Raw genomic sequence first — 27,691 nt, forward strand, 5'->3', positions numbered from 1 at the left:
ATGACAACTATTTGGCTTTCAGCTTTTCATGGAGAGGGGAAGATAACTAAAAATCAATTAGTTGACTCTTGAAACTTGCAGTGGGCATTAATAGGCCATTTTCAAAGACCACATTTGACATGCACAGTAAGAAAAGCACAGGTGTAAATAATAAAATGATGGCTGAATTTCATTTAGCTGCCTCAGTTTCAGGGTCCTGGTTTTATGCATCACTGTCACACTCATGACTTAATGGGACGCTTGAATAGAACAGATCCATTGTTAATGTTATTAGTTACACCTGAGCTTTTCTTTTTTTTATTTTGTCAACATTATATCATCATTGCATGATAATGGAGCAGATCTCTCTCTGCTCGGCATTACCTCACACCAAAAATGAACACAGATTTAGTGTTTATTGTGATGAATTACGGAACTGAAGCAAGTTTCAAGAGTTGTTCATTGATTTTTTTATACCATAGAGAAATGAACAGAAACCAATGGATACCAGGAAAAAAAATTAATCTAAAGTTGTATGTGATTTGTAAAAGAAAAACTGTTCTTTTAGGCTTTGGCCTCAGGACTAGAGTCTGGTGGCTGCCCACTGCTCCTAAATACTTGGGATGGATAAAATACAGAAGATAATTTTTCCTCAGGGGGATTAATAAAGCATAACTTAACTTCGTAGACAGTTGGCTGAATTTGGACACAAAAAACAAAGTCCCAGGGCCCTCATGCTGCACTTTTTATAATTAAAGTGCAGGCTGAAGCCAGTTTCCGTTACAACCTCTTTTTCCTTTTTCTTTAAATCATTTCACTGTAGCTTGTTCCTGCCACAGTGGTGTCATTTTGGATGTAGAAGCCCCACAACCCTGTAATCACCTCCGTCAGTCAGAAGTAAAGTATAAACACAAGAGTCTTGGCTCAGTTCATTCAAAGTGGCAGTGAGTGAGTAAAAACCAATGATTTATCGTTTAATTTCTGAACCATTCAGTAATTTATGTAAATTAAAGTTTAAGTCCAAATAGCTTTGAAGTTATATATTTAACCATGTATTTAAAATTCAACTGATTAACACACCAATTTGCACTGAAATTGACATTAAATTTCTTCCAATCCCATCAGGATTGGTTTATTAGTCTTCTACTGGACCACTTGTGAAAAGAGAAGAAAATGTTAAAATGTTACAAGTTCATACAACACACAGAAGTCATTTCTTGGTAATTAAAAGGCATTTCTTTCTGTTAGACATGGAAATTGCCAATGTGGCTTTTTATTCTTCTTTTAACAAACCGGCACACTGTTCTGCTATGTCACAAAATTACACAGTTATCACACATCATAGTCAAAATCATTTGGCATGTTTGATATGTTTTAAAAACAAGGTTAGCATGTGAAACATATTACTGTACATAGTCTCTCAAATGGATCAAGATACAATCTAAAAACTGCCTAACTTGACGATATTCACATATATTTTTTTAAGAATTTGATTTGTGGATGAATAAGCTTTTTTCTTTAATTCATTAACTCATCAAAAATACAAGCCATGTTTGATGCAAATGTTTAGTTTACATAGTCTACAAATATAAACAGATGTAATGAAATGTGAAAATACATGTAAACTCACATTCAGTCATTAAGGCCAGAGCGCACTGGATGCAATTATTGACAATTTGATGCTTTAGTTACAAGATTTGAATTAGCAGCATCACGGATACTGCACTACGACACTGAGATGGGTTATGTTTCTTAAGCATGTTTATCTATCAATACATCTCTGCAGTGGTCAGGTTCCGGTTCGTGTATTTGGAAACCAGTTGGTTTGTTCAGCGAGACTCAAATATTCAATCCAAAGTTCAAAACATGTTATTTTTTTCATGCCGCTTGCAGTCACACTTCAGAGCTTTGTTAACCGACGTTTTCCTCATCCACTTTTTTAGCTTCCTATAGCCGAACTCTCAACAAGACTGCGGTGAAAAACCTGCATGATGTCATTTTGCTCTGAAGTGGGTAATGGTCACTGCAGGTCCTCTAGCCTTACAACATCCATTTTCCTCCTACACTGACTTCTGAACCAAGTTTGACATATATATATATATATATATATATATATATATATATATATATACCTGCATTTGCAAAAGCACGGCTCATATGCTTCCAGTGCGTTTCTGCCTTTATACAGTCTGTCCTTATCAAAAGTTAAGTCTTCATGTCAGTAACCCATCATGTAAACAAGTCCAGTAGCGAGGGTGAAAAAGTTAGTGGGGCCATACTGCCTCCTCAAGCAAATTCAAACATTTAAGCTTCATTAAAACATACTACCAACAACATTTATAGTCAGTCTGCTGTGGGATTTGATGAGCATGTAGAGCTGTGCTCCTTTGACATCTACAGTAAACCTTTTTTTTTTGTGATACATCTTTAGAAATTTTCTGTTCTGATCTGCTTGAAGACAGTCAGGTAAGTGGACTGCTTTGTGAAATATTCACATTTCACTGCTCAATAAAAATGAACACATAACCACAATCAAATGATCATTTGAGTCATCAGAGACCTCATGAAGCAGTAAAGTTAGAAAGTTTCCCTCACAGAGCTCAGACCTCTAATTGCTGCAAACTCATCCTCAAAATTATAAGTTTGTCCCTTTAAAAAATCTTCACTATACTTCTCTTCACCTACGTCCTCGCAGCTGCGTAATTTCACAAGAAAATGAGCCATAAGAGAAAAAATCATTAACATCAGCAAAAGATATTTCAGGCAGAGATAATGGCTCAATGTGCTGCTCAATGATCAGAGCAGCCAGCAGGCTTTACAGCCTCCTGTGTCCGTCCCTATCTCTGCATCTCGCTCTCACAACGTCTTAAAGCACATGATGAAGGGAAGGAGCACTAAAAACACATCTCCTAAGGACAAAAAAGTGAGAGGGTATGACAGCAGCAAATTGGCTATTTCCTCCCCTGAGCCTTACTCCAGACTTTCCCTGCATGCTGAGCAATTTGAATTGTGCTGTAATTGCTTATGTTGCTTTTCTTCGCTCTTCATTTCTACAATAGAGTTTGATCTCATTGCTTTTGCCCGTGGTTGAATTCTCAGCCATTCACCCCGGTAGGAATAACACTAAGTGGCGTGTTAACAAAAGAAGCAGAACAGAATGACTGCTGCACTCTGCTTTTTGGTGCATAAAGTGAGAAGCCTGAAAAGACGTAAGATCTCTCAAGCATAATGTGATAACGTGTCTTATCACTTTTTTAAATTGGTGCAATTTTAAAAAGTATTTTTAATGGTACAAAGCGGTTTAAGAGTGGTGCAGTCTCTTATTAGCTTGTTGTAAAGTGGATTACTTGCTGAACCATACTATGAAGGAGGGAGAGGAAGAGCCGAAGGGGCAAAGGAGAAACGGATGTGACATGAGTCATGAAATAGAAATCAAAAGCCATGCTCGGGCTTGGTTGCAGTAGAGAAGACTGGTTATGGTTTTCGGGAGCACATGTGGTGAATGTGGCCTTGGGCAATGTGCTTCTTGTTAAAAGAGGGGATGTACTATGAGTGTGAAGCAGACTCTAGATAGAGTATTTGCCCAGACAGCACTTCTCAATTCACCCATGCACTCATATATCTGCTCACGTTGTTCCCTTCCTTTCACCGGAGAGGACTCCAGCGAAGATATGACAGATACTGCAAGACTACTGATATCTTTTAACTCTTGAGGAGGCAGTGATAGGAGAAACAGAATCATAAAATAAAGGCAGGGGGACATTGTGAAAATGAAAAAAGAAAAGGAAATGTTAAGAAGTAGCTTTTCCATTTCTTCTTCTTTGCAGCTGTCCTCTGTGGTTTGTTCTGAGGGCTGTGATGGATTTGAAAGTGGTAGCGGGTGTAAAATGTGAGCGTAGGATGGGAAGGAAGACAGAGCCTTCAGTAGCTCCAACACTCCCAGTCCAGGATAAGCGTTGGCAGCAGCATTAATGGAAACATGGGTACTGCTCGGACAGCTGCTCCCCGCTGACTCCTTGTAGCCCCTGATTCAATGTTAGAGTCCTTCTCAGAGTACGGCGGGATTACGTTGAATTCCTCGCTTTCTGCTTCCTCCTGCTCCTCTTCCTCGCTGTCCTCCATCTGAAAGAGTAGGGGAAGAGTGATTTTTCCAATTAACAGAGGAGGTGAAGCATGGAGGGGAGTTCAGGATGTAAACTTGAAGAAACATACAACACAGAATTTAAAACAACATATGAAAATATCCTAAAGCTACAGATGAAACAGGGAAGACTGACCTACTGTATCACACCCAGTATGCATCACTTGTTTTTTCACAATAGCCTCACAACAAATACAAAATTTGTGAAGCTAATAATGTAATTTTGACATGGTGTCAATATAAGTATTGATTCATTTCTTTGGTAATATTTGAATTTTTGTATTACTGTGAATTATGTTGTTGCTGAGATGTTGCTGAGATGTTGTTGCTTAGATTGGGGTCAATAATGTGACTTTGTTTTTCTTTTAAGTATGTACATATATTATTTAGGTAGTAATCAATAAGCCTCCTCGGTTTTTTTCTTCTTCCTTCACATCAATTTTTTTCATGTTGTTAGTGTGTATTTGTTTGATTTTAACTTGTGCAAAATAAATAAACTCAAACCGAGAGGCCTCCTTGTGCATGAAACACTAAGAGATGGTATAATCAGCGCAAATGGAGCAAAATGATTCCTTACTTACATTCCTTATACATTATCTAACTTTAATGCTGATTGGGAGGAAACTATAAAAAGAAATCATGCATGCAAGGCTCCTGCACACTGTAGTTAGACTGTAAGCACGCTAAAGGAATTAAGGGCAAAAACACACCTCCAGTAACTTAGATTTTGAATTTGACTCATTCATCAACCCTTAAAGCATAACCGTGACCGTCTTTATCTCCATTAGTTTCATCATTGTGGCTAAGAAAACAATAACAGTGTATTGGCAGAAATCCCACTTCAAGGTCAGCACCGAAAACTCTCTGATAGTTACTCGGCTCAAAGCCAACATGTCTGACAAAATATGTTTCTGAGGTTTAATGCTGTCATAAATACAAACACAGGGCCACTCCACATGAAGTCATATTTGCAGCTGAAAAAGGGCCAAACCAAACTGTGTGTGTGTGGGAGGGGGGGGGTACAGATAGAGTAAATACTGTAACGCTCTCCACTATAAGCAGGAAAGAGTCCTCCCCATCGATACTTGAGTCACTGAGTGATTGACTGACTGACTAAAGTGACATCATTGGTCCGCTGAAGGCCGCCGAAGCTAAGTATCCCAGCATGCATTTCGCACCAACCAACAGCAAGCAGCAACTGTGGAGATTAAGCTGTTGTAATTTTCACTGTTGGACTGTTAATATGTCACTTTGTTAAGTTTTAATATTTGTTTTCAGGTGAGAAACTAACCATTTAGATTCCCAATATGTGGTCAGTTTATCCAAATAACACCTATTTGAGAAGAGAGGATCTGTGCGCCGTCAGTGTAGCTTCCTGTCACTTCCCACACATTACATAGGTCTAGTGTCATTTCAAAATAAAGCATTTCCATGTTCATGGTAAATAAAATAAAAGCAATGGAACAAATACATTTATCAATGCAAACTTTACACACATGAAACACATTTACTGGGGTCATTTACACTTAGCATTAATGATTAACTTCACAGTTACTGCATCAAAACTATTTTTCAGGTTGTGGGTAAGTGAAATAATATATAAGACATATAAAAAAAATAGCTTAAATCTTAACTCAACCCTTCTTACAACAGTACTGTATAGTCTGACACCCAAAATCTGGTGCAATGTATTTAAGCTTTTTTTAATGTTTTTATTACATGTACAGTAACTTGAGTTACAACTGCTGTATGAAAAGTGCGATACAAATAAATAAACTAAAATTTACATAAAAACAAACATCTTAAAAATGCTGCGATGTCTGATGACAACCAGGCAGCGTACCAACTAAAAGCCCTCTAGAGTTTTATACATGGTCCAACCATATACTAAGTTTTGACCTAGTCTTTTTTAACATTGATAAATGCAAGTACTTCAGTAAGTTAAGAGGTACAAGTCAATTGAATTTAAAGACAAAGAGATTTTTTTTTCCCGTTTTGTGATTTTTAAAGAGCAAAGAAAATCTTGCTTCTCAGCTTGCTGCAGAGATATAGAAGTGTACTCCAGGGTGTGTCAGTACACTGATGTCATTGTTGGGTGGTCACAGGTGCAACAGAGCACACTTTTGACCACAACCAACCACATCCATCGTGATGTTGGATGTGGTCAGAGGTGCAACACATTTGAAACTAGGACACTTTCGGGAGACTTTAACTTTTTTGCTAGCATTACAGTATGATTTCATAGTGCTACATAATAATTAAGAAACGCATCATCCTTAAATGAACTTTATATCTGGGTGTCAAATGCAGGCCACCAGTGGCAGGGTTTTGGTGCAATAGAGGATTGTGGGAAGAGGAGATGCAGAATGAGGAGGATTAGGATGGTGAGAAAATGGGGAATATGGAGCAGATGGGTGTGCATACATGAATATTATAAGTAAGGGTTGAGTCTAATGCTGTAAACACCTACAGTTAATCCTCAACCACAATGAGAGGGAAGGGGAGAGAAATAATCTGAGGGAGCTGCTGGGTCCAACTCACTGCTGCAGTCCCTTGTGATACCTCAGTGTTACCACCTGATATACAGTCAACCACTTCTTCAGTTCAGCTTGTAGAAAATGTCTAACACTAGCATATGGTGTGACAGCGAAGAAGCAGAGAGCTCTTACGCTGTTGAATTCAGGGAGAGTGTTAACGCTGACGTGAACCCTCTCCTTATAGACGCGTGTGGAGGGCTGAGAAGCTGGCACCGGAGTGTTTTCCACAGGAGGAGGTGCGGAGATTCCCATGGAGCTGATGGCACCGCCTGAAAGAAAACCAGCAGGGACCATCTTCACTGGGTTCACATCATTACTCATCCTTGAAGCATCACTAAAATATTGTGAATTTATAAGCAGAAGATGCTACAGCTCAAGCTAAAGCTGACAATGATCATCAGAAAATTACCTTTTAAACTAACTTGTATTTCTATTTAGGCTTCTGACCCTCATTATTTTAGTTTTACACAGTAAAGACCGTACATATCAACACATACTGTACATTTTATAGTGACTGAATTACTTTACTTCTTGAATAGGATCTTTTGGTGCTCTTTACACCCCTGCTGGTTTGGCAGCAGTTCAACAAGAAGCCACTTTATGTTTATCAGATCTGGAGAAAGGATTCATTGACTACACAAGAACTTGGAAACCACATTCACATTTGGCAGCAAGCCATACTCAAGGGAGAATGTCTCTTGGTGTTCATTTATTTATCTGAAAACTTTACGGTACAGTGGTTCGCACTCTCTATCAATAATGGCACATTTGAATTCTGTATTATGCACATTAAAAAACACATCTCGAGATCAGTTTAGTGTTTGACAGAAAAAAGCTAACATTTCCTCTGTCATTATCTTGACACAGGAGGAACTGACAGCAATAGCAGACGAGCTGCTTGACATCAAAATGAGCAGTGTGTCAGATGTTTGGAAATATTCTGTCACTCAAATTACTGGATTGAGTTGTATGAATAATAAAATGTTCATGCTTCTACTTAAAACTCTTAGATACTTGTTTCAATACAACCAAGTGTAATAATAAATAGCTCCTGTATTAATTTTCAATTAACATATTCATATTTGTTTCATATACACAGTATATATATTATAATCATGGTTGCGTGACACTAGACGCACCCTCATCTTTGCTGTAGTTTAAAGATCTAGAAAGTTAAAGGGGACGTATCATGCACATTTACTGATCTATATTTTTATTCTGTGGCTATACTGGAATATCTATGCAGGATTTACAGTTCAAAAAACTCTTTATTTATCTTATACTTCATGACCCTCGGTTCAGCCTCTGTCTGAAACAGGCTGTTTTAGCTCCTCTCTCTTTAAGGCTCTCCTCCCGATAAGCCCACTCTGTTCTGATTGGTTAGCTTCCAGAAGCTGCCCCTTGGCAGACTTTTAACAACAACCTTAGCAACAAAGGCTACGTTAAAATCTGACATCATCACAAGGAGGAAGTAGAGGTAACTTTGCAAATGAAGTGTTCAAAGCAGGTTGAAGCCCTGGCGTTTAACTTGCAGGTAGCATATTTACATACGTTCATCTCAAGTTTTGGACCTTTGACATATTTGTCTTTGTGACTTGCTAAGTACAAGCAGCCCTGTACGTGCATTGTACAGTCTGCCACATGACTCTTTACTCACGCAGACATATATTGTTGTTGAACATGTGCAGGATACGCTGACAGCCCTGCCATTCGTTGCCACTGCCATCACATGTGCACCACTGGGATACCTCTGTGCTGCTGTTGCTCACATAGTTGGGAGTCATGATGGTGCCTGGTTATAGAAAGAAGACAAAAGTCATATTACAAGTGCAACTTTGAAAACTTTGAAAGTAATATTTCACTTAGCCATAAGATTTTCATTTTCAGAACACACTTCTGTGGAAGGTGCGACACAGCCTACCAACAATATTAGTTGCCCTGGGGATCCAGTGTCACCAGTTTTGCAGCTATTGATATTGATAACTGCAGGTACACAAAATTACTTTCTGAAAAATACAGCGTGGGAAACAGGAAATAATATTACCTGGATCTTTCTGTAGAGCTATTGGGAATGCAATTTTTAATTCAAGTTTTTTTAAAGCTTACTGGATCCCCAGTGCAGCAGCTATAGCAGTTGACTATTTATGAACCTCTGTAGAGTTATTTTCTGCAACAAAATAAAAATTATATAAGTAAAATATCACTCTTAGACACCTACTGATGATTTCCAATAACGAGTCCCCTGAGTGGCTCTATATCTATTTTTTTTAACTATTCCATCTTTCAGTCTCTATTTCTTTTCCTCCAACTCACCTATGAGTCCAGCGTAGGCCTTCAGGCACATGGCTCTGCTCTCTCGCATACAGCCAGAGGCAGACACAGGGGAAGGCTGGCAGTTGTGTTGGAAATCAGCAAAGCGGGATCTGATGCACAAACACAAAAACACATGCAGAAACACAGAAGTAAAGACAGTTTTTCATGTGTCAGCACTGGGAGGAGAGTGTGCATTTTAAAGTGTTAACAATTTTATTTTCAGATTCGGGATCGAGCTAAAACAAAAACAACACAAACCGGAAGATACTACAAGAGCACAAAACAAAAAACAGAGAAAGAGATAGCTATGCACTTGTATTAAAACCATATGTTGTATTAAAAATGGCAGTTGTTTTCTTGCTCTTAGTTTCTAAAGCCAGTAATGGTGGCCCTCCTGGGCAGCCACAGTCGCCCACACCACCCACCTACAATTTACAATTTAATTTAGCAGATGCTTTTATCCAAAGCAACATACATCTGAGAGCTGATACAACACAAGCAGGGATCTAGTCAGGAGAGAACAACACGAGTAAGTGCCATAAAGCTAAGTTTGAGTCCAACAGGACGTAGATGCCAACAGACAGTGCACAGAGGCAATGCATAGAGTGCATAGAAGCAGATTTTTTTTTGCATTTGTGTTTTTTTCTCTACCTTCAGTCCATCAAGTGCAGAGGTGTTTACGAAAGAGCTGGGTCTTTAGTCTCTTTTTAATTGAAAGGGACTCTGCAGATCGAACAGAGTTTGGTAACTTGTTCCACCACCGGGGAACTACAGAGGAGAAGAGTCTAGCTAGCGACTGTTGGGCTAGGGCCCTGTTGTGGTGTACCAGGTGCCTTTCATTGGCAGAGCATAGTGAGCAGGAAGGAGCGTAGACCTGAATGAGGGAGTTCAGGTGGGCAAGAAGCTGTTTCAGTTGCTGTTTTGTGAGCGAGTGTCAGGGTTTTGAATTTGATGCGGGCAGCAACTGGGAGCCAGTGGAGGGATATCAACAGCGGGGTGACATGTGTTGTTTTGGGCTGGTTGAAGATCATGCCGCTGCATTCTGGATCATCTACAGAGGTTTGACCGTACATGCGGGGAGGCCTGCCAGTAAGGAGTTGCAGTAGTCAATGCGTGATATTACCAGAGTCTGTACCAGGAGTTGTGCTGCATGCTCAGACAAGTAGGGTCTGATCTTCCTGATGTTGTATAGGGCAAACCGACAGTTGAGTTGTTGAGTTGGGTTGATTTGAGCTGGATGCTGATGTTTTGTTGTATAGAGGGACTGGCTTGGATGACAAGGAGCTCGGTCTTAGAGAAATTGAGTTGAAGGTGGCGTTCTTTCATCCATGCCCATATATCAGCAAGGCATGACGAGACCCGAGCCGAGACTGTGTGGTCTTCCAGCGGGAACGTCAGGAAGAGCTGGGTATAGTCAGCATAGCAGTGGTATGAGAAACCATGGGAGTGGATGATTGCGCCAAGTATGGCGGTGTCTTTGGGAACATAATCAAAAATTTTCTTCTATGGTATGCAAAATTTTAATTGTAATAGTAGTATTGCATTGTAATCCTATAGCCAAATATACAGCAGTTTTTTCAAAACAATTTTACTTGTTTAAAATTATTAGTATTGATGGTGTGAATAATATCCTCAGTGCCAACAGTATCTTAGAGGTTGCCCAATGTTCACGATGTCCACAATTAATCTATGAAACGTGCACACAGTCGAAACCAATGTTACTTGTAATTTATAGCTGAATCACTCAGACATTTCATCAGTAATCAAAAGCAGTCACTGGCTACTTCATTAGGTACACCTTTGCAATCTAATGCAATCCAATAAAACAGCTTAATAATAAATAATAAAATAAAATAATAAATCCTACATTCACAAAGCTTAAATGTTTTTAAGTTTTTGTTGACATTGTCAGAAAGGTGATAATTCTACTTTATGTTTATTATTGAGGACGTAGTGGGTGGTGGCGGTGTACTGGAGTGCATTATATCAAATGTTGTTCCTAATATTTTGTCCACTCCGTTAACATACTTGAGGGGGGCAAAATCTTTGGAACACTTTTCAATGAGTGTGTAATACTGTGTATCTTGGGCTGAAACTGAAGACACTACACAAAGGTGGTGAGTGTTTCTGTGCTTTTCCCACACTCTTAAGAGGAAACACATGGTAACCATGCATGCAGAACAGAAGAACCTCATGTCAACTGTAGTTAGAGCTCCTCTCTTTTGTTTTGTTTTAAATCTGTTACCAACAGTGACGGATTGGCCATCTGGAAATGGGCAAATGCCAGAAGGCCCACCCGACTATGGGCTGCTTGAGCTGCTCAGAACGGATCATTGCATTGATAAAAATAATAATAATAATAAATAATAATTTTGTCTTTGATAATTTTGATTCAAAAAGTTATTTTATGGATGCAGCCCAAAACATTTGAAATCAGCCCCATTGCACCTTTTAATGAACACATTCTTCAATGATCCCCTCGATGTAGCTAGTGGAGAGGTCAGATGAGGGCAGAAACCCGGGAATTGAGCTAGTATGAAATTTACAACAGGCTAAAAGAAAATGAATTGAGGCACCAAATGACCAAATGGGGGAGGGGGCAGAGAAAAAGAGAAAAAAAAACAAAGAAAGCTCTGTTGACTGAGAGTGAAAAATGTGCTACACCTGCGGAAGTGTAGCTAGGGTCACCAACAGTGCTGCTTTAGCTAGCAGCGCTAACATTAGCTGGGGCAATGACCTAGACATTAAACTTGTCGCAGAGCCAGACCAGGGAGACAAACAAGACAACGAGGGAAACAAACAAGAGGAAGAGGCTGAAGAATCAAACTTGAGCACTGGACTTGTGGCAGAAACTGACGATAAACAACAAATAGCCTTGAAAAGTGGATTACCGGAGCCGGAGGCAACTGAAGCATGAGGGGATAGCGGAGCAGCAGGTGCAAGTGTGGCTTCAGAGGATGCTCAATACGAATTATTCAGACGCCCAAATTCCAACACACTGGCATTGTTTTTCAAGTTTCACCCACATTATTCGGCTGACAAACCAATCAAGAAGGCATTTTGCCGCAAAGATGGATCACAACATAAATGGGTCAGCTATTGTGCTGAGAATCATTCTTTAATTTGTGCAGAATGCCTGGCATTTTGTAAAAAGACTAAGACAAATCCCTTCATTGACAGATGTAACAATTGGAGGCACTTACATCAGAGGCTAAATGAGCATGAAAAAACTGTTACTCATATGGAATGTGTAATGACATACTTTTCATGGGTAAGCCAAGCAGACATCGAAAGTTTGCTTGATTCAAATCAAATGTCAGCCCGTCAAGAACAAGTGCACAAGAGGCAACAAGTTCTAGAGCGTTTGTTAAACACAGCAAAACTGATAGGCAAGTGTCCACTCACATGGTAATAAATCTGAGGCTGCATACTCATTAACTGACATGTCGGTTGATCATGGGAACTTTTTGGAAATACTTGTGACAGTTGTTTAGAGCAGCATGTACAGGAGTGCTTTGAGAAAAGAAAGGCGGGCAAGGGAAGAGGTTCATTAGTGACATTAATATCCAAAATAACTGTGAATTCAGTTGTGGAGTCTATCCGGCAGCTAATCAAAGAGAGTGTTTCTTCTGATGTCATCCAGGCTGGAATGTATTCAGTACAAATCAATACAACACAAGACATAACATCAAAATATTATTGCAGTGTTGTAGTCTGCTACAGCATTCACGAGAAGCTACTGGCAGTTGTCAAATGAGAATCATTAGCAGGGGAAGACTTTCTAAAACTGCTTAAACAGACTTTGAACTCTTGCAAAATTGATGTGAAGAAGTGCATTGGAAACTCAACAGATGGGGCCACAAATATGCAGGGACAATACAGGGGGATCTCTGCATGGCTGTCGAAGGAAGCCCCAAGCCAAGTTCATGTGTGGTGCTATGCCCATGTTCTCAACCTGGTTATGGCTGAAACTACAGGTGTCGTGATAGCAGCAGCATCATTATTTGGGTTGGTTAATGACATTACAGTGTTTATTTGTGACTCATATCAGCAAATGAATGTTTAGGAAGGTGTCAGTCAGGACCCCAAATACCGAAGGATTTCACTAATAGGTGAAACAAGATGGTCTTCCAAGGATGCTGCACTGAAGAAGATATTCAGATCATTCACCCAGCCAGACAATGTTTTGTATGTGGCCCTCGTTGAGACATTGTTCAAGATTCAAGATAGTTCTCACTTTAAACCACCTGTGCATCTAAAAGCACACACCTTCGCAGAGTCACTTTTAAAGTACAAGACAGTTTTGACTGCACAGGTGTTCCTGTGCAATTTAACACTGACTTTGCCTTTGTCAGAGACTTACTGACACCATGAAAGAAGCTGCAGACAATTTTATGAAATGGGTAAACAAAATATTTCAAAGTGAGGAATTTAAATGGAAGTGCAGGCCGCATTGCCAGCAAAACACATCAGGAAAAGAAACACTATGTCAGGGGAGTCTGGTGATGCAGAGGACACATCTACAGACTCATTGGCAGCCTATAGGACTTATGTCCACAACATAATTCTCAATACAGCACTGGAATGTATGCGTCGTCGGTTCCTGCAGCATGGGAAACTTTATGCTGATCAAGCGTGTCTGGATCCTCATAATTTCCCAATGACAAAAGCCAATGGATTACCCCCGAAATGCACTTCAGGACATAGTGTAAGTTAAAGCCTACTTACATTTGATGAAGATGCAACAGTTGAATTTAAAGTCTGAGTTGTCAAACCTCACCACAAACTGGGACACTCTGAAAAGGTCTCTACTGAATGAATACACAATCAGACTGTCACAGCCTGTTGCCTCAGAGAGGGAGGAAGAGAACAGTCAGATGGAGATATATCAAGAAGATATTGATCCAGTGAGCAAAAGATGTGCAACATGCAAGAACTGTGCACTGTGCTGCTATTTGCTCCTGAAGCAGTTGAACTTGTTTACTTGTTTATGCGTATCACACAATAGGCTTGGCCTACAAATTTTTTTTGACCATCTCCTGCACACAAGTGGCATGTGAGAGAAGTTCCTCCACAGTGAAGTTTATTAAGCATCACTTCAGGAGCAGAATGTCACAGCACAATTTGGAGGCACTTATGCTGATGGTGACGGAGAAATAGATCCTAATGAAGCTGGACTCTGACAATGTGATTTACAAGGTTGAGGAGAAAAGCAAACTCCTTTGTAGTTTGTTAACTACATGAAGGTAAGACACATTTATTTATTATTATATACTGTGTCTGTGCATTGCTCTTTTCATGTTCTGGTGAAGCTGTTGTGTTATTATGAACTATTCCTTAATGCTGAGCCTATGTATTTGTCCCTTTATTGGAGCGTATCATGTCGTAGCACCTAGCGCTCTGCTGCTCTCAGACTGTATTAAATCATTGTCTATATATGTCAGCAACAATAGCAATTATAGTGTGTGTCATTTGAGTGCTTGTTTTTGAACCAAAACAGAGAAGTTGCAACCAGACGGTTAAACAATGAGCTGAAAATCGTTATAAAGCTCCATAAAGCAGAGAGCTGCATTGTCAGGTGATAATCCTCTCTAGGTTCAGCACCACCAGCGATCCTTGTCGCATTCGACATCATCATTTGATACATTGTAATTATAAAATATATATATTATCAGCATTTAATGCAAACTACTTTGAGCCCTCCATTCCTATTTTTTGTCTAAAAAAAATAATCCTTGAGTTTTTGTGGTCCGAAAGAATTGTCACCTGCTTTTATTCCACTACAATAAATTTTCTGGTACATTGCTATGTTTCTTAGCGTGTTTCTATCATTGTGGTGATCACTAGAATAGTGTAAAACCAACAGATATAATAGTATGCGTATGCGTGCACTACAGATTTACTGACCTCTTCAGTTAGCTGAGATGTGTATAACATAGCTAACATGCTAATGGCCGTACATATGCATGTGTGCCAAAAACAAAACTGGTACCCGCTCATCAAAACACTGCTCCATGGTGCCACTAGTGGTCAAAAACTCGACAGTGTGCCTTTACTGTTGCATTTATTTTGTTCTGTGTTGTTCTATACTGAAAGACCCTTATCAAGGGCACTTGATGTACTGCATCAATACACCCAAACAACCTTCTTACCTGCACAGCTCGTCTCTTGAGCAGTAATTCTGCAGGTTGAGGCAGTTGGGCTTGCCCACTTTCTCCTCCCCTCTCACATTCTCCTCATAGGAACACGATGGGACGATCGTTTTCCTCCGGCGCTCCCCACACAGAGTATCAGAGCAGGGGCAGAAGAGCAATGCGAAGCTGTACTCCTCTGGCACGCGCTCCAGGAAACGCCGTAGAGCTTTGTGGCATTTCTGACGGTTACAGCTGTTGTCAGAGACTGTTGCTCGCTTGGTGCAGGCTACAACATATTCTGACCGCAGGGAGCCACATTTCTCATACAGGCCACAGTCCTGGGCCGCCTTCAGACACTGGTTTTGACCATCCACAGAAAGAGACGAAGCTGGGAGTTGTAGGAGGAAAACAGAGGTATGTATTTCAGGAAATAAAAATTGTGACATACAGTTATTTTTGTGGCAAACTTTTAAGTATTTGTAGTGGTACCTGCCATGATGGAGGCCATACGTGACATCTCAATGTTTCTCACCAAATTTAACTTCAGTTCTTCATATGGGGACACTTCATACTCATCGTATGCTAAAACAGTAGTGAAAAGCATTATTACATTGCTTATGCAGGTGAGAACTCAAAAAGCACCCCACACGCATACACACACACACACACACACACACACACACACACATACATGCACACACAGAGATGCCAATGCTTAAACCCACCTGCAAATCTCACTGTCCAGTACACCCTGAGGCAGTGTTCCTCCCTGCGAGAGCCACGCTGACACTTGCAAACTTGAAGGGGGCGATAACGTTGCAAGGAATTCTGGGCCTCTAGGCACTCCAAACGGGCGTCTGGGCCGAGGGGTGACACCGCCTCCTCAGCTGCGCAGTACTCCAGCAGTCGGTAGAGGACCATGCAGGACTGCTCCTGGATGCAGCCCTGCTCCGCCACCAGACAGTCTAGGGACGCAGACACTGGCACGCTTCCTAAAGGAGAGGTGGATACTGTTAGTGGACAAAGCTGCTGGTTGTCAACATTACCACCAATATGTGTGTTAGTGTATTGTGCTAAGTAGGTGGGTTTATGGTACCACCATTCAGTCCTTCCACTGCACAGCAGGTTACTATAATATCCAATAAGGAAGATTAAATTGAAAGGACACAAGTGTAATAGAGAAGCAACGTGGGGGAAACCATAAAAACACAGGAGTCTCCTGGATAATTTAACAACACTATAGGATTATGTTATGATTATAATCATCAGAATTGTGTCGTCATCTTCTCATTTGGGCTCCTTGTTGACTAAGTACGAACTCTTTCACCTTTGCCTTTTTATTAATGCACCATCATTTTTTCTTTTGTAGTTTGAACTACTGAGAGTTTCAGTGTACTGTGTGGAGCAATTCCTAAGGCAATTGCTGCCATTAACCATTAATTATAGTCCACCTCATAGTGTTGCACTTTGTACATTGCACTACTTACACTTTTTTACTCACAGCACCTTGTAAACCTGATGTTTGCCATTACTTGTTGTTGACAGTGTTTTTGTTGTTGCCGTCTGTACAGTATGTTTCTTGTTACTTGTTGTTGACAGTGTTTTTGTTGTTTTCGTATGCACAGAATGTTTCTCCCTTGTTTTTTTTATACTGCACCAGAATTTCCCTCCAGGGACAATAAAGATTATTGAATTGAATTGAATTGAATTTAGCTGGTCAGAAAATAAAACCTAAAAGATGAATAAATAAGGATGTTGTGGAAAGTGAATTTGGTAGTTTCCTGCATCAAAAAGGATGCTTCTCGACAGCCAACTCTCAAGTGTCGGATGCCTAGTCTTCCTGGAAGTACTTCCTGCAAGTACTACACTTGATGTTCACTGTAATGGATTAGATTTCTCAAGAAAATGTGGAGTTTCTTCAAGTCTCTGCACGTTGAGTTTCTCATCTTATTCATGCCATACTGGCATAAACACAAACTAACTTGTACAAAAGCACTTCTGATATCATTGTAGAAGGACACATGAACAGCTGGAAGCAAAACCTTTTGCAACAAGGTCCCTTTAATTTAGAACAAGTCGTATACCAATGGCAGACACTGTCTCCACATGTAACCAATTTAGCAATTATTTCCTACCAAACCAACCAGTTTGTTTCCAATTTTGTTTTCAGCTTGAGCCTCTGTCTGGATTCAACTCAAATGTCCATTATGAGGATGTTTTCACTGACATTCCCTCAGACACAACATTTTTATCTGATAGATGAATCAGCACGTTACACCTACAAACTATGCTGCTTGAAGGTATTGTAGAATTATATCTGCTGTATATGTCTTGAAAAGGATTAATCCCTTTACGTTATGAGTACAAATGTGTTGCATATCAGCAATGACATTTCTTTCAGTAGAAAAACATGTCATGTTGGTCCATAGTAATTAAGCATTAAGGGTGTTTTGATTGGCACTGTTCTCTCCAGAATAACTAGAAGTGGAAAGACTACAAATCATCTCATAATACTGATTGTTGCCCCATAAAAACATAATGCTGGAAGGCCAGAAGCAGCTTGAGGGAGATGAAAGAAAGAAAGTGAAAGCCCTCTTCATAAAAATGCATTTTGATGGAGCATTTCAGGAAATTAATTTTCTCAAATGTGACACATAATTGTCGCCACAAATTATACTTTTTACACAGTGATTCCAGACTGAGAAAGAAAATAGCTTGGTAGGCAATATACACACACGTTTTCCGCTTTGTCTCATTAATTTATTATATCCTGTCATTTTTAAGGAGTAGGCAGACAAACATTTTAAAAAATTATTTTGTCCAACTGGAGTTGGAAATGGAGTAAATGTTTGAACTGAATTCATGTCCATTAACAAATATCCGTACCTATTTCATCCTCACATGTACTTATGCTTCAGCACATTAACATACACATCACACAAGCTCATATACAAACACACACAGCATTGTGTTAGATCGGTCACACACTTCGATTAAGCTCCTGCTGACTGGCGGCACAAAGCGCGGCTGCAATCCAATTCTGCTGCTGCATATTTTGCAATCTCAGACGCCACATGAGGTCCACATCTCACTTTGGCGTGAGACATATCATAAACAGAGGCTACGCTTCATCGCCGCTGCAGGAAACCTGCCAAGGATACTGCAGTGACTCCAAAAGGAGAGGTGGGAAAAAACACTAGTAACACACAGGGCAATGAGTCATATTCACAGTCGCAGCTCCCCAAGGTGTATAAAAGTGATGATTACATGTCTGTCTGCTTATCTATGTATCATGATACCTTGATAATTACATTAAAGCATTGAATCCCACTGTGTTTAGCTGCAGTTTAAACAGGCTTCATGTAATCTCCTGTTTGGGCAGTGAACAGTTTATTCATTATTCCTTCTCAGTGTTTGCTCCCTCAGGCTTACCACTGATAAAGAGAGACTATCAGCAATTTTATTTTCAGAGACTTCCTTTGTGCGTACTCTCTCTCTCTCTCTCTCTCTCTCTCTCACACACACACACACACACACACACACACACACACACACACACGCACACACACACAAATAACCAAAACCTATAAAATGCCAAGCAGCTCTGTTAAATCTTGTCCAGTAGACAGGTCATAATTATTTTAATAACTTGAACATTATATAATGTCATGATGATTAAGAGACAATGTGCTCACACCAATCTGTTTGAGGTGCAACAAATTGTTAAAGTAAAAGTCTGGGTTGAGTCAAGTCAAGTCAAGTCAATTTTTTTTAATATAGCACCAAATCACAACAGACTTTATCTCAGTGCACTTTTCACATAGAGCAGGTCTAGACTCTGCTCTTTAATTCACAGAGACCCAACATTCCTACATGAGCAAGCACTTGTGACAGCGGCAAGGAAAAACTCCCCTTTAATGGGAAGACACCTCAAGCAGAACCGGGCTCTAGGTGGGCGGCCATCTGCCTCAACCAGTTGGGTTGAGAGAGAGAGAGGGAGGGAGAAAGGGGAGAGAGAGACACAGAGAAGCACAGCAACAGCAATAATAATAATAAAAATAATAACAATAGAAATATGACTGATAGTAATAATAGCAGGCCCCATGCCACATCAAGCAGGACCACGGCAGCAGACAGTCTACAACCATGATCCATGGAAACCTGAGATCCATAACCAGACGGTCCGCAACCATGATCCATAGAAACCTGTGAAATGGGTTAAGGGAATGGTTGGTCTAAGTGAGCAGTGTGTTTTTAAAGAAGAAAAAAAAGAAAGGAAAGAAAACTGAACAGGAGATGAATTACTGTGATATGTGAGCCGTAATACACTTTATTGATTTCTCACTGGGTTGATTAATAGAATATGTGAGGCAAAGCTGAGGAAGGTTAACACCATAAATGGCAAAGCCGCACACCAACGTTCACAGGGAGTGGATCAGTTTGGCGAATTTCTCTTCCGTCCTTTCAAACGTGTGGGATGGGCAGCAGTGCGTCCAGATTGTTGTGTAGTAATTTCATGTGAGAGGAGACCGTGGCAGGAGAGTGTGACTCTGATGTGAAGTGTGTTTGGGGATCGTAACAGAAGGGACTTCTTGGAAGGAAGTCACAGGCTCAAGGAGGCAAAAATGAGACTGGATATATTTTCCTGTGACTTGTCTTTGCACTCATTCACCTCACCTGCAGTAAAACCAGTGAAGTCCTAACTGGGCTGTACATACAGTGTATTTACATGCACATTAATATTCCACATAAAAGTCTGCTATGGTCTTCTTTTGCATCTGGTGACTTTGGTTCTGTGTCTGTGTAGACCAGAATTGACCGATGATGACTAAAATATTTGAGTTTTGCTGAATATAATTTTATCCTGGTTTGTGTAAATGGGATATAGTATCCCAATTATTGTAGAATTAATGTGAAAGTAGATGCACTAATTGACCATACTGGAAAACATGGCAGCAAGTAAACTGAAGCACAATAGAGCACATGTTTGTAAGTCAAAAGTAATGATGATTTCCCTGCCAGAATGCCTATTTTAATTTTGATTCAAGCCACTAAATTAAAAAAATATATAAACATTGGACAGAGCAGATGGCTACTGAAAGGGAGGTCTTTGTTAACATTAGCAACTAGTAGATTAGGTCCAAGCCTAAAAATAAACAAAAAATCTCCAAATGAGTGACCCCATCTCATTCTAATAATTAAAATGCCTTTATTTCACACAGCAAGGCTGGATTAAAAACATGGCACCATAAGTTTCTCTTAAGAGACATTAAAGGGGAAGTATCATGCACATTTCCAGGTCTATATTTATATTCTGGGACTCTATTGGAATATCTTTTCATAATTTACAGTTCCTTATTTAATCTCACCAGGTAAGGCTTCAAGCTCAGGGTCATCTGTCCTCTCCTCCCACAAGTGTGTGTGTGTGTGTTTTTTCACGAGTCGAAGTTACTGAAGTCTCTTCCTTGAAGTAGAAGATCTCAGCTTGTGTTGGCTCAGTGTGTGCGACAGTCAACGGGAGCCTTGAGAGCCTGTCAGCATTCATGTGCCGGTCCACCTTCCTATACTTGATGTCATACTGGTGGGCGGACAATAACAGAGCCCATCGCTGCCTACGACCAATCACAAACAACAGGATGCCAATATGAGGACCAAAGATAGCAATGAGAGGATGATGGTCCATCAGTAGCATGAATTTTGCATAGTATGTCAACAGGCCAAGGAATGATCTCAACTGACTCACATTCCTCGGGGATGGAGCCTCCAGGTCTTCACCTTTGATGGTGCCTTGTAGAGTCTAGTGCTGTCAATTATGTGTCCCAGGTACTTGACAGAAGGTTAAAAAAAACTCACACTTGTCTTTCCGGGCTCTCAGACCATATTCCCCCAGCCTTTGTAGTATCGCATCCAGGTTCCTTAAGTGCAACTGCTCATCTGGTCCTGTGATAAGCAGGTCATCCTGGTAGAACTGAACCCCAGGTAGCCCACTCAAAATCTGGTCCTTTGCCTTTTGCTGAAAAGTGCTGGAGCAAAGGTAATGCCAAAAGGGAGCCTCCAGTACCTGTACAGACCTTTCTGTGTCACTATGGTCGACAGTTTCTTCTGTCGACCTGAAAAGAGGGGTAATGAAGGATAATAGATACTGCTCTACAGTCACAGTGACTTTTAAATCACCACAGATCCTTGAAGCCCCATCCTTTTATGACTGGAACAATCGGTGTAGCCAATGTAGTCCCACTTGTGCTCATTGGTTTCAATACTACTTAATCGTGATGTCCTTCATGCTGCCAAGTTCTCCATCAAAAACTCTGGAGTGCTTCTTCAAGATCTCCTGTAGGGGGCCCGTGTCTCCATCATTAACCAGGAACACTTCTTGCCAGTTCAGTCTGAGCTTTACCAGTCACCTGCAGCCTAGCAGAGCTGAATGGTTTCCTTGAATGATATACAGTGGAAGAATCTTTTTCTGCTTCTTGTGTTCCACTGTCACTGTCCACAACTCCTAACACTGGAGTAGCCTCACCAGTGTAGGTCCTTAATTTCAACTTGGTCACTCGAAGAGTAAGGTGCTGCATCTTCTCCTTGTAAACAGCTTCTGATACCAGTATTGAGTACCGAGTATCCATCATCATTGTCCATAACAGATAAAACATGCACTGTATCTTCATCATCAGACTAACAGTCACTCTGCTTGTCCTGTTCATGCTCCATCTTATTCACATGTTTCTGTGGAAGTCACTTCATCTCAGTGTGCTGTTTGTATGTCTGGGTCTTTTTATTTTTACAGGCACGTTTCTTCACACAGTTTCTGCAGTCTAAGTCCTTACACCAACACTCTTATGCCTGGTGCCCTGTTTTCCCACAATGGTAGCATGGCTTGCCAGCTGCTGCCTTGTTTTTGGACTCAAAGGGCAACTTATGCAGCTGCTGTGCCTCTCGGGCAGCCTTTGACTTACTGCCCTTATGTTATTTTGTGGTCCTGACACAATCCTTCCCTTGTAATTTTATTAAGTCTCTTTTCCACTGCGGAGATTCCTCTTTTCGCCACAGCAGCACTGTCCTCCATTCTGGTGCTATCTTGTCTACACTGCGGTAGCTAGCTTGCGCAGTTGCCCAGCTAGCCTCACACTGTACACCTGCGAAGAACTCGCAGCACCACTCGAAGAACCAAAAATAACAAATACAACACGAGAGTGCATTACCTCATCACCAGTTTTGTTGTATACTCATTCTACTATTTGGTAAAACAACTAATAATGAGGAAACATGAGACCAGGGAGAATTTGACGTGGGCATGTAGTTTGTTGCAAACTCAGGTCAGAGGAAAACATATGTACGTAACACAAGGACGATGTGACCGTATCTCAAAAGGGATAAACTTAGGCTGTCAATACACAACAGATGCATTTGGTATTGTTGATTTCCAAGCATTCAAAGTTAATTTTCACATGAACAGATAACCTACACTGCAGCCATTTATTGTACAAAACAGCTTCCCAGCACCTCCAAACAATTATTGTTGAGTAAACAAGTTAATCTGCACTCCCTTTTCATAATAACTTGTATTACACTTAAAAGTTTTTTTCCATTTTTCTGTGTGTTATGATCCCTCATCTTTACAACTCCTTTCTCCACAATCCCCCCAGAATACTGTGCCTGCTGGATTTCATTATTCTCTTCAAATTCTCTGCCTCCAATTTTGGCCAAATCATCCAAAATTTCTCCATACTGTGTCCATCCCACATCTTTTCACTGGCGGCTACTGTGGCTTTCCTCACACAATCACATCAGAACCACACTGATGGCGGCAAGAACATGTCAGTGAAGAACACACATACAGTCACACACAATAACAAGCAGAAGACAAATAGAAAGTCCACTTCAAAGAACACCTTGAGTTCTTTTATTCCCCCTGTAAAAATACCCTGTCTTCACAAAAAGCTGCAATTTAATTTAATCATACATCGGCTGAGGCAAGTGCCCTGCTAACTTCTTTCCAAAAAGTTATAGTTGTAACAAAGTTTCACATACTGTACCCTGAGCCCAAAATTGCTAGGAATTGCATTGCAAGCGTGAGTAAATTACACCTTTGTTTACTCCTCAATTTGTACAAGCTAACAAGAGTGTATCTCTGTGTGACTAAGACTCTGAAAAGCACAGCACAGTTACACTTGCTTTAATCAGTTTTTAGGCACACACCCCACAGAGACAACTCCAGCCCTGGAGTTATGTGCAGCTTTCAACAAGATGCACAGCAGTGAGGAATAAATAACTCAAGGGGTGACCATTCTCATTATTGTGGCTTACAACAGAGATGGGACCACCCAAAAAGAATAAGCAGAGTGGCTTTTCCCAAAACAACTGAGATGAGTAAGAACTAGTTCCAAATACATCTTCATACAGCTTGTTTAGCATTCTGAATGCATGTAGTAAGGCTCCAAATATCCAATATTAAGGCATCACTAAAGCTAACAACTCTATATTATGTACAAGAATCATCATTTCATGTTCTGAATCAACAGCTGCCCAGTGCATCCAGTACATGGATAATGGCCCTGTTTAATGAGCTGTGGCGCTGGATTGTGCAGCCACATCACGCAGGCTACATCTTTCCTCTGTACTCCAGGTAAAATGCATACTTGCATCAGGTGCCGCATCAACCAGTCAGGGTGTCTGGAGCTATGTAAATATTTCAGGCTTCTGCCTTCTGCTGCCTGGTGCAGTCCTAAATTACGATGTGCCAAATCATTTCTTGGCAAGAAAGTGACACACATATCGAACCAACAAGGACGGTTTCCATTGGGCCGTAGATTTTTGCAAACATGGTTGGTGCCATCAAGTGTGTGCATGTCAATCAAGATGCAGAGCACACACAAACATGTGAAGTATAACTGGAAATGACACATTGATATAAATGTAACAAATTAACATTAAGCAAAGTGAGTATTGCCTTTGCAGAGCAGCTTCACAGTGAATTGAGTAGCCTATGTGTCATTCAGAAATGCAGATTTTGATGTTTAAGAGAATTTTAATTAAAATGATTTCTTTAAAGTAAAACATCAAATATTTGAAATAATTGCATATTCAGACAGTACATTTTGTTTTTTTTATCTAATGTCCAATGGGCATGTTGCCAATTTAATCTTTGTGTGCTGTCGTCCTCAACGAAACTGAATTACAGGAACACAGTGTATAAAGACAATGCCTCAGCACAAAGAGAATGAAAAGAGAAGAGTCCATCGCACAGTGGGGAAGATAAAGAAGCCAAGGCTTGAATAAACCTGAGCACAGGAGGTCAGGGCATGCAAACCCCTCAGCGTGTATATCAAATAGTCAAACCCTGAATAGAAACAGCTCAAGCATGCAGATGCAGAATCCACCTAAGACCTGTGTAACTTTCCTCAGCCTGAAATGAGCTCTAAGAAATTTATGACACTCATGTTACGGCTCAATCACGTCCACTAAATGAAGTACCAAAATAGCAACACTCAATCACCAGTTGCGGTCTGTTCTGGGACTTTAGGAATAATCCACAAAGGCCTTCCAGCAAAGGGTCAAAGTAGGGTTTAATGTCATTCAGCTAGCTTTCCATTGATTTATCTGTCAAAGGTACAGTATGGCCATTCATAGTGATCTCATGCATTATTTGTGAGATGTCTGTCCGCTGCACTGTTATTCATTTGGAAACAGATGAATGCAACAATGCATGCAAACAATAAAACATAGGTGGTAGAGAATAACTGATATGTAATTTGAGTATTAGGTCAAATCAGTGGCATATATCGGATGAAATAACAGCTTATAAATCTCTTTCCTTATGTAGTTTGATGCAAAGTATGAAGTCCTGCAGTGAGGAGTTTTAGCCCAGAGCCCTGTGGATTGTCAGCGGTGACAGACATTTTAGAAAGGCTACATCTATAGCTGCTCCCACTGTTACAGTGACATTGTTAAGGTGAGTTGTACAAGGTCAGATATATTACAAGGTCAAAATAACATTGCATGAAATAGAAATCCAGTATACAGGAGCTGTTTATACAAAACAGCTCTATAGGCCTTAACAGACTACATTTCTAGTAGACTGACAAGCAGCTCTACAATGATTTATTGAAAACCAGACTAAAGTCTAGGGAGTTCTGTACAGATTTCACTTTTCCAGTTCTGCTGAAGTTTTCTTTAATGGTGTCAGTTAACAAAATCTAAATCCAATAATTTCTTTTGCAATTAGGTATAATGGCATGGCACTTTATCTACTGTAATTTGCATTTGTAATGACTCAGATCTCAATTAAATAGCACTGCTTTGCTTGGTGTGTTTCCACAAATGCCTGACAGGTGGGCTTGACACACAGGATGATATACCAGCTGCCTGAAAGGTTTGACATTCAGAAGAAAGCATTTATCATTTTATGATACTAATCTCTAATGGGCAGCCTTACCTGACATTATCTGAATTTTCCTGAATGCTGAAGCCCCCCCACCCCCTCCCCTGCCGTACTACAAGCACACTGAAAAAAATCAGAACAATTACAGTATTTGCGTGTGGTGCTGCAGTGAAGAGAGCACTCCAGCTGAAGCCATTAGAGAAGCTGTGTTTTATATGAAGACTATTTCATGTTGTCTGTGTTAACAGTGGATCAGGACACATGACCTGCCATCACATTCAAATACTGATAAAACATTTCCGCTCCTTTTAGAAGAAAACTTGTGACCAAAAATGACATAATTCAATATCAATAACCAAAGATCCACTGGAAGATTTCTTACCCAGCCACAGTCAAGTTATTGATTTCAATGATTATAACTCATTTTGCAAAGCTTTATACAGTCCCAGTCAAAAGTTTGGACACATCTTCCCATTCACTTGAATGACAAAGTGTGTCCAAACTTTTGACTGGTACTGTATGTGTGGATGTGGCAGAAGAGGAGCACATAAATAAAAATGTATTTAATATATCACAGACAGCTACTGCACCTTCTTTCTCCCGCTTTTGTCCATTTGATCAATAAAAGTGCCCAAAATTATATATTATATAAAACACTAAAACTGCAAACCGGTCAGTTATGTTACTGCCATGAAGTCATGAAGTCCGACAAGTTACATTTTTTGCTGTCATATTTAATCTATCCTATCAAATTCTAATGCACATTTCATGTAAAATGTCACTGATTTACAGATGTTGTAACCGAAAAGCTTTCGCATAAAGGAGAACACCATTTAGTTAAAATTTCATGCGTGATATTTCCATGATCTGGGACAGTCTAATCAATATTTGGGAGATGAACAGCTCTCTTTGGAAGGCATCCAGGGCAGAAAGAACAGACCTGAGCGTATGATGTCATCCAGATGTAAAATGTAAGGCTGCTCTTAGATAATGAATGAACCTGATTTTATGGTTGGACCTGTTTAATATCATTTTGAGGGTTGACTTGAAAGTTTCACTCAAGCCTAGAATAGTGTTCTCATTTGTTATTTTTGACACTCAATCTTTCCAACTTTATTCCTTTTTTTTCTTCTTCTAAAAAAAACTGTCCCCTAGTAAATTTACAAAAAAGTTACCACTGTATGATTTACTTATTATCAGAGTGTGGGGAGTCTAAATAATATGGAGTACAATATGATCAGAAATAACTGAAATCCAGTGTCATCGTGTGCATTTGGGATGGGGGCTTTGTTATAAGCTATAATTGTTGCTCTCCAGCAGACAGATGCAGGAAAATCTCTGACAAACATGCATCTTTTTCCAAAGTTCTTGATACTGGAAAACAAAATATTTTCCAAAAGGAAACACACACTCTGAGCTTTACACCAGCAGATTTAACAGACTAAATTATAAAATCTCAACAGCATACATGCACGGTGGGTTATCCTTTACACCTAGAACACATAGACCAGCTGTGAGAGATGAGAAATGTCCTTACCATGAGAGAAAACATTGAGCAGAAGTCCGATGATCATCATCCTGTCCGGTAACATTGGAGAGAGTTAGGGTTCTGGGGGAAACTCGCACCCGGCTCGCTGCAGCTCAATGACCCGTCTCCTGCCACATCCAGCCTGCTCTGCTGCTGCTGCTGCGCCCGCACGGACTGACACAGATCGGATGGGTTTACAGCGCTACACAAAGTTGGCAAAACTCAACCGTGCACACAACTGGAGCGATTCAAGTTCTCGCGATTTTTGTTGTCCCATTTATGTTTCTTATATTCATCTCTAATGAACGCATTCGGCAGATTTGAAACAGTAGTACTCAGAAAAACACATTTATCCCAAAAAGTTTCCCTGCTGCTGATTTCCACTAGTCTTCAAGTGCGAGCCGTGTCGCATTTGCGCATGCATGTGGTTGCGCAGCAGCTCCACAGTTGTCCAGCCAGAGTTAAGATCAGAGAGACTCGGAGACTGCATGGCGCATCTCTATTAAAGGCGCAATGTGATTGGCCCCTAAAAGGACTGAATAAACCCATGGGATGTTAAAATGTTTCCTGCAGGAGAACAGCTAGGTTGTAGCAGCCTGCTCATAAGTTTAGTCATCAACATGATTGTCAACAGAAGGTGTAACTGGTTGTATTAAAAGTCAATTACTTTGATGTGTGTAG

At 40.3% G+C, this 27,691-nt stretch overlaps 1 protein-coding gene across 1 annotated transcript; it reads right to left on the reverse strand.

Moving 5' to 3' along the window:
• Positions 1-2,116: 2,116 nt before the first annotated feature.
• LOC121909776 (GDNF family receptor alpha-4-like) lies at positions 2,117-27,509 on the reverse strand. The gene is made up of 8 exons (XM_042430465.1): positions 27,020-27,509; positions 15,830-16,096; positions 15,594-15,686; positions 15,123-15,492; positions 8,971-9,080; positions 8,315-8,449; positions 6,790-6,926; positions 2,117-4,101 (listed from the first exon to the last, which is right to left on the reverse strand). The coding sequence occupies exons 1-8, from the start codon at positions 27,072-27,074 to the stop codon at positions 3,901-3,903; spliced, it is 1,368 nt and encodes a 455-aa protein (XP_042286399.1). The 5' UTR covers positions 27,075-27,509; the 3' UTR covers positions 2,117-3,900.
• Between the last annotated feature and the right edge of the window lie 182 nt (positions 27,510-27,691).

Source organism: Thunnus maccoyii, chromosome 13 (genome assembly GCF_910596095.1).
Source record: "Thunnus maccoyii chromosome 13, fThuMac1.1, whole genome shotgun sequence".
Taxonomy (NCBI): Eukaryota; Metazoa; Chordata; class Actinopteri; order Scombriformes; family Scombridae; genus Thunnus; species Thunnus maccoyii.

Excerpts from the sequence above, each read along its gene's own strand:
- LOC121909776 (XM_042430465.1), bottom strand. The coding sequence starts at position 27,074 with ATGTTACCGGACAGGATGATGATCATCGGACTTCTGCTCAATGTTTTC. Across the intron at positions 15,687-15,829 it reads CTGGACAGTGAGATTTGCAG|CATACGATGAGTATGAAGTG; the intron begins GTGGGTTTAAGC and ends CTACTGTTTTAG. Across the intron at positions 6,927-8,314 it reads CAACAACAATATATGTCTGC|GCGGTGCCATCAGCTCCATG; the intron begins GTGAGTAAAGAG and ends GTTTTCTTTCAG.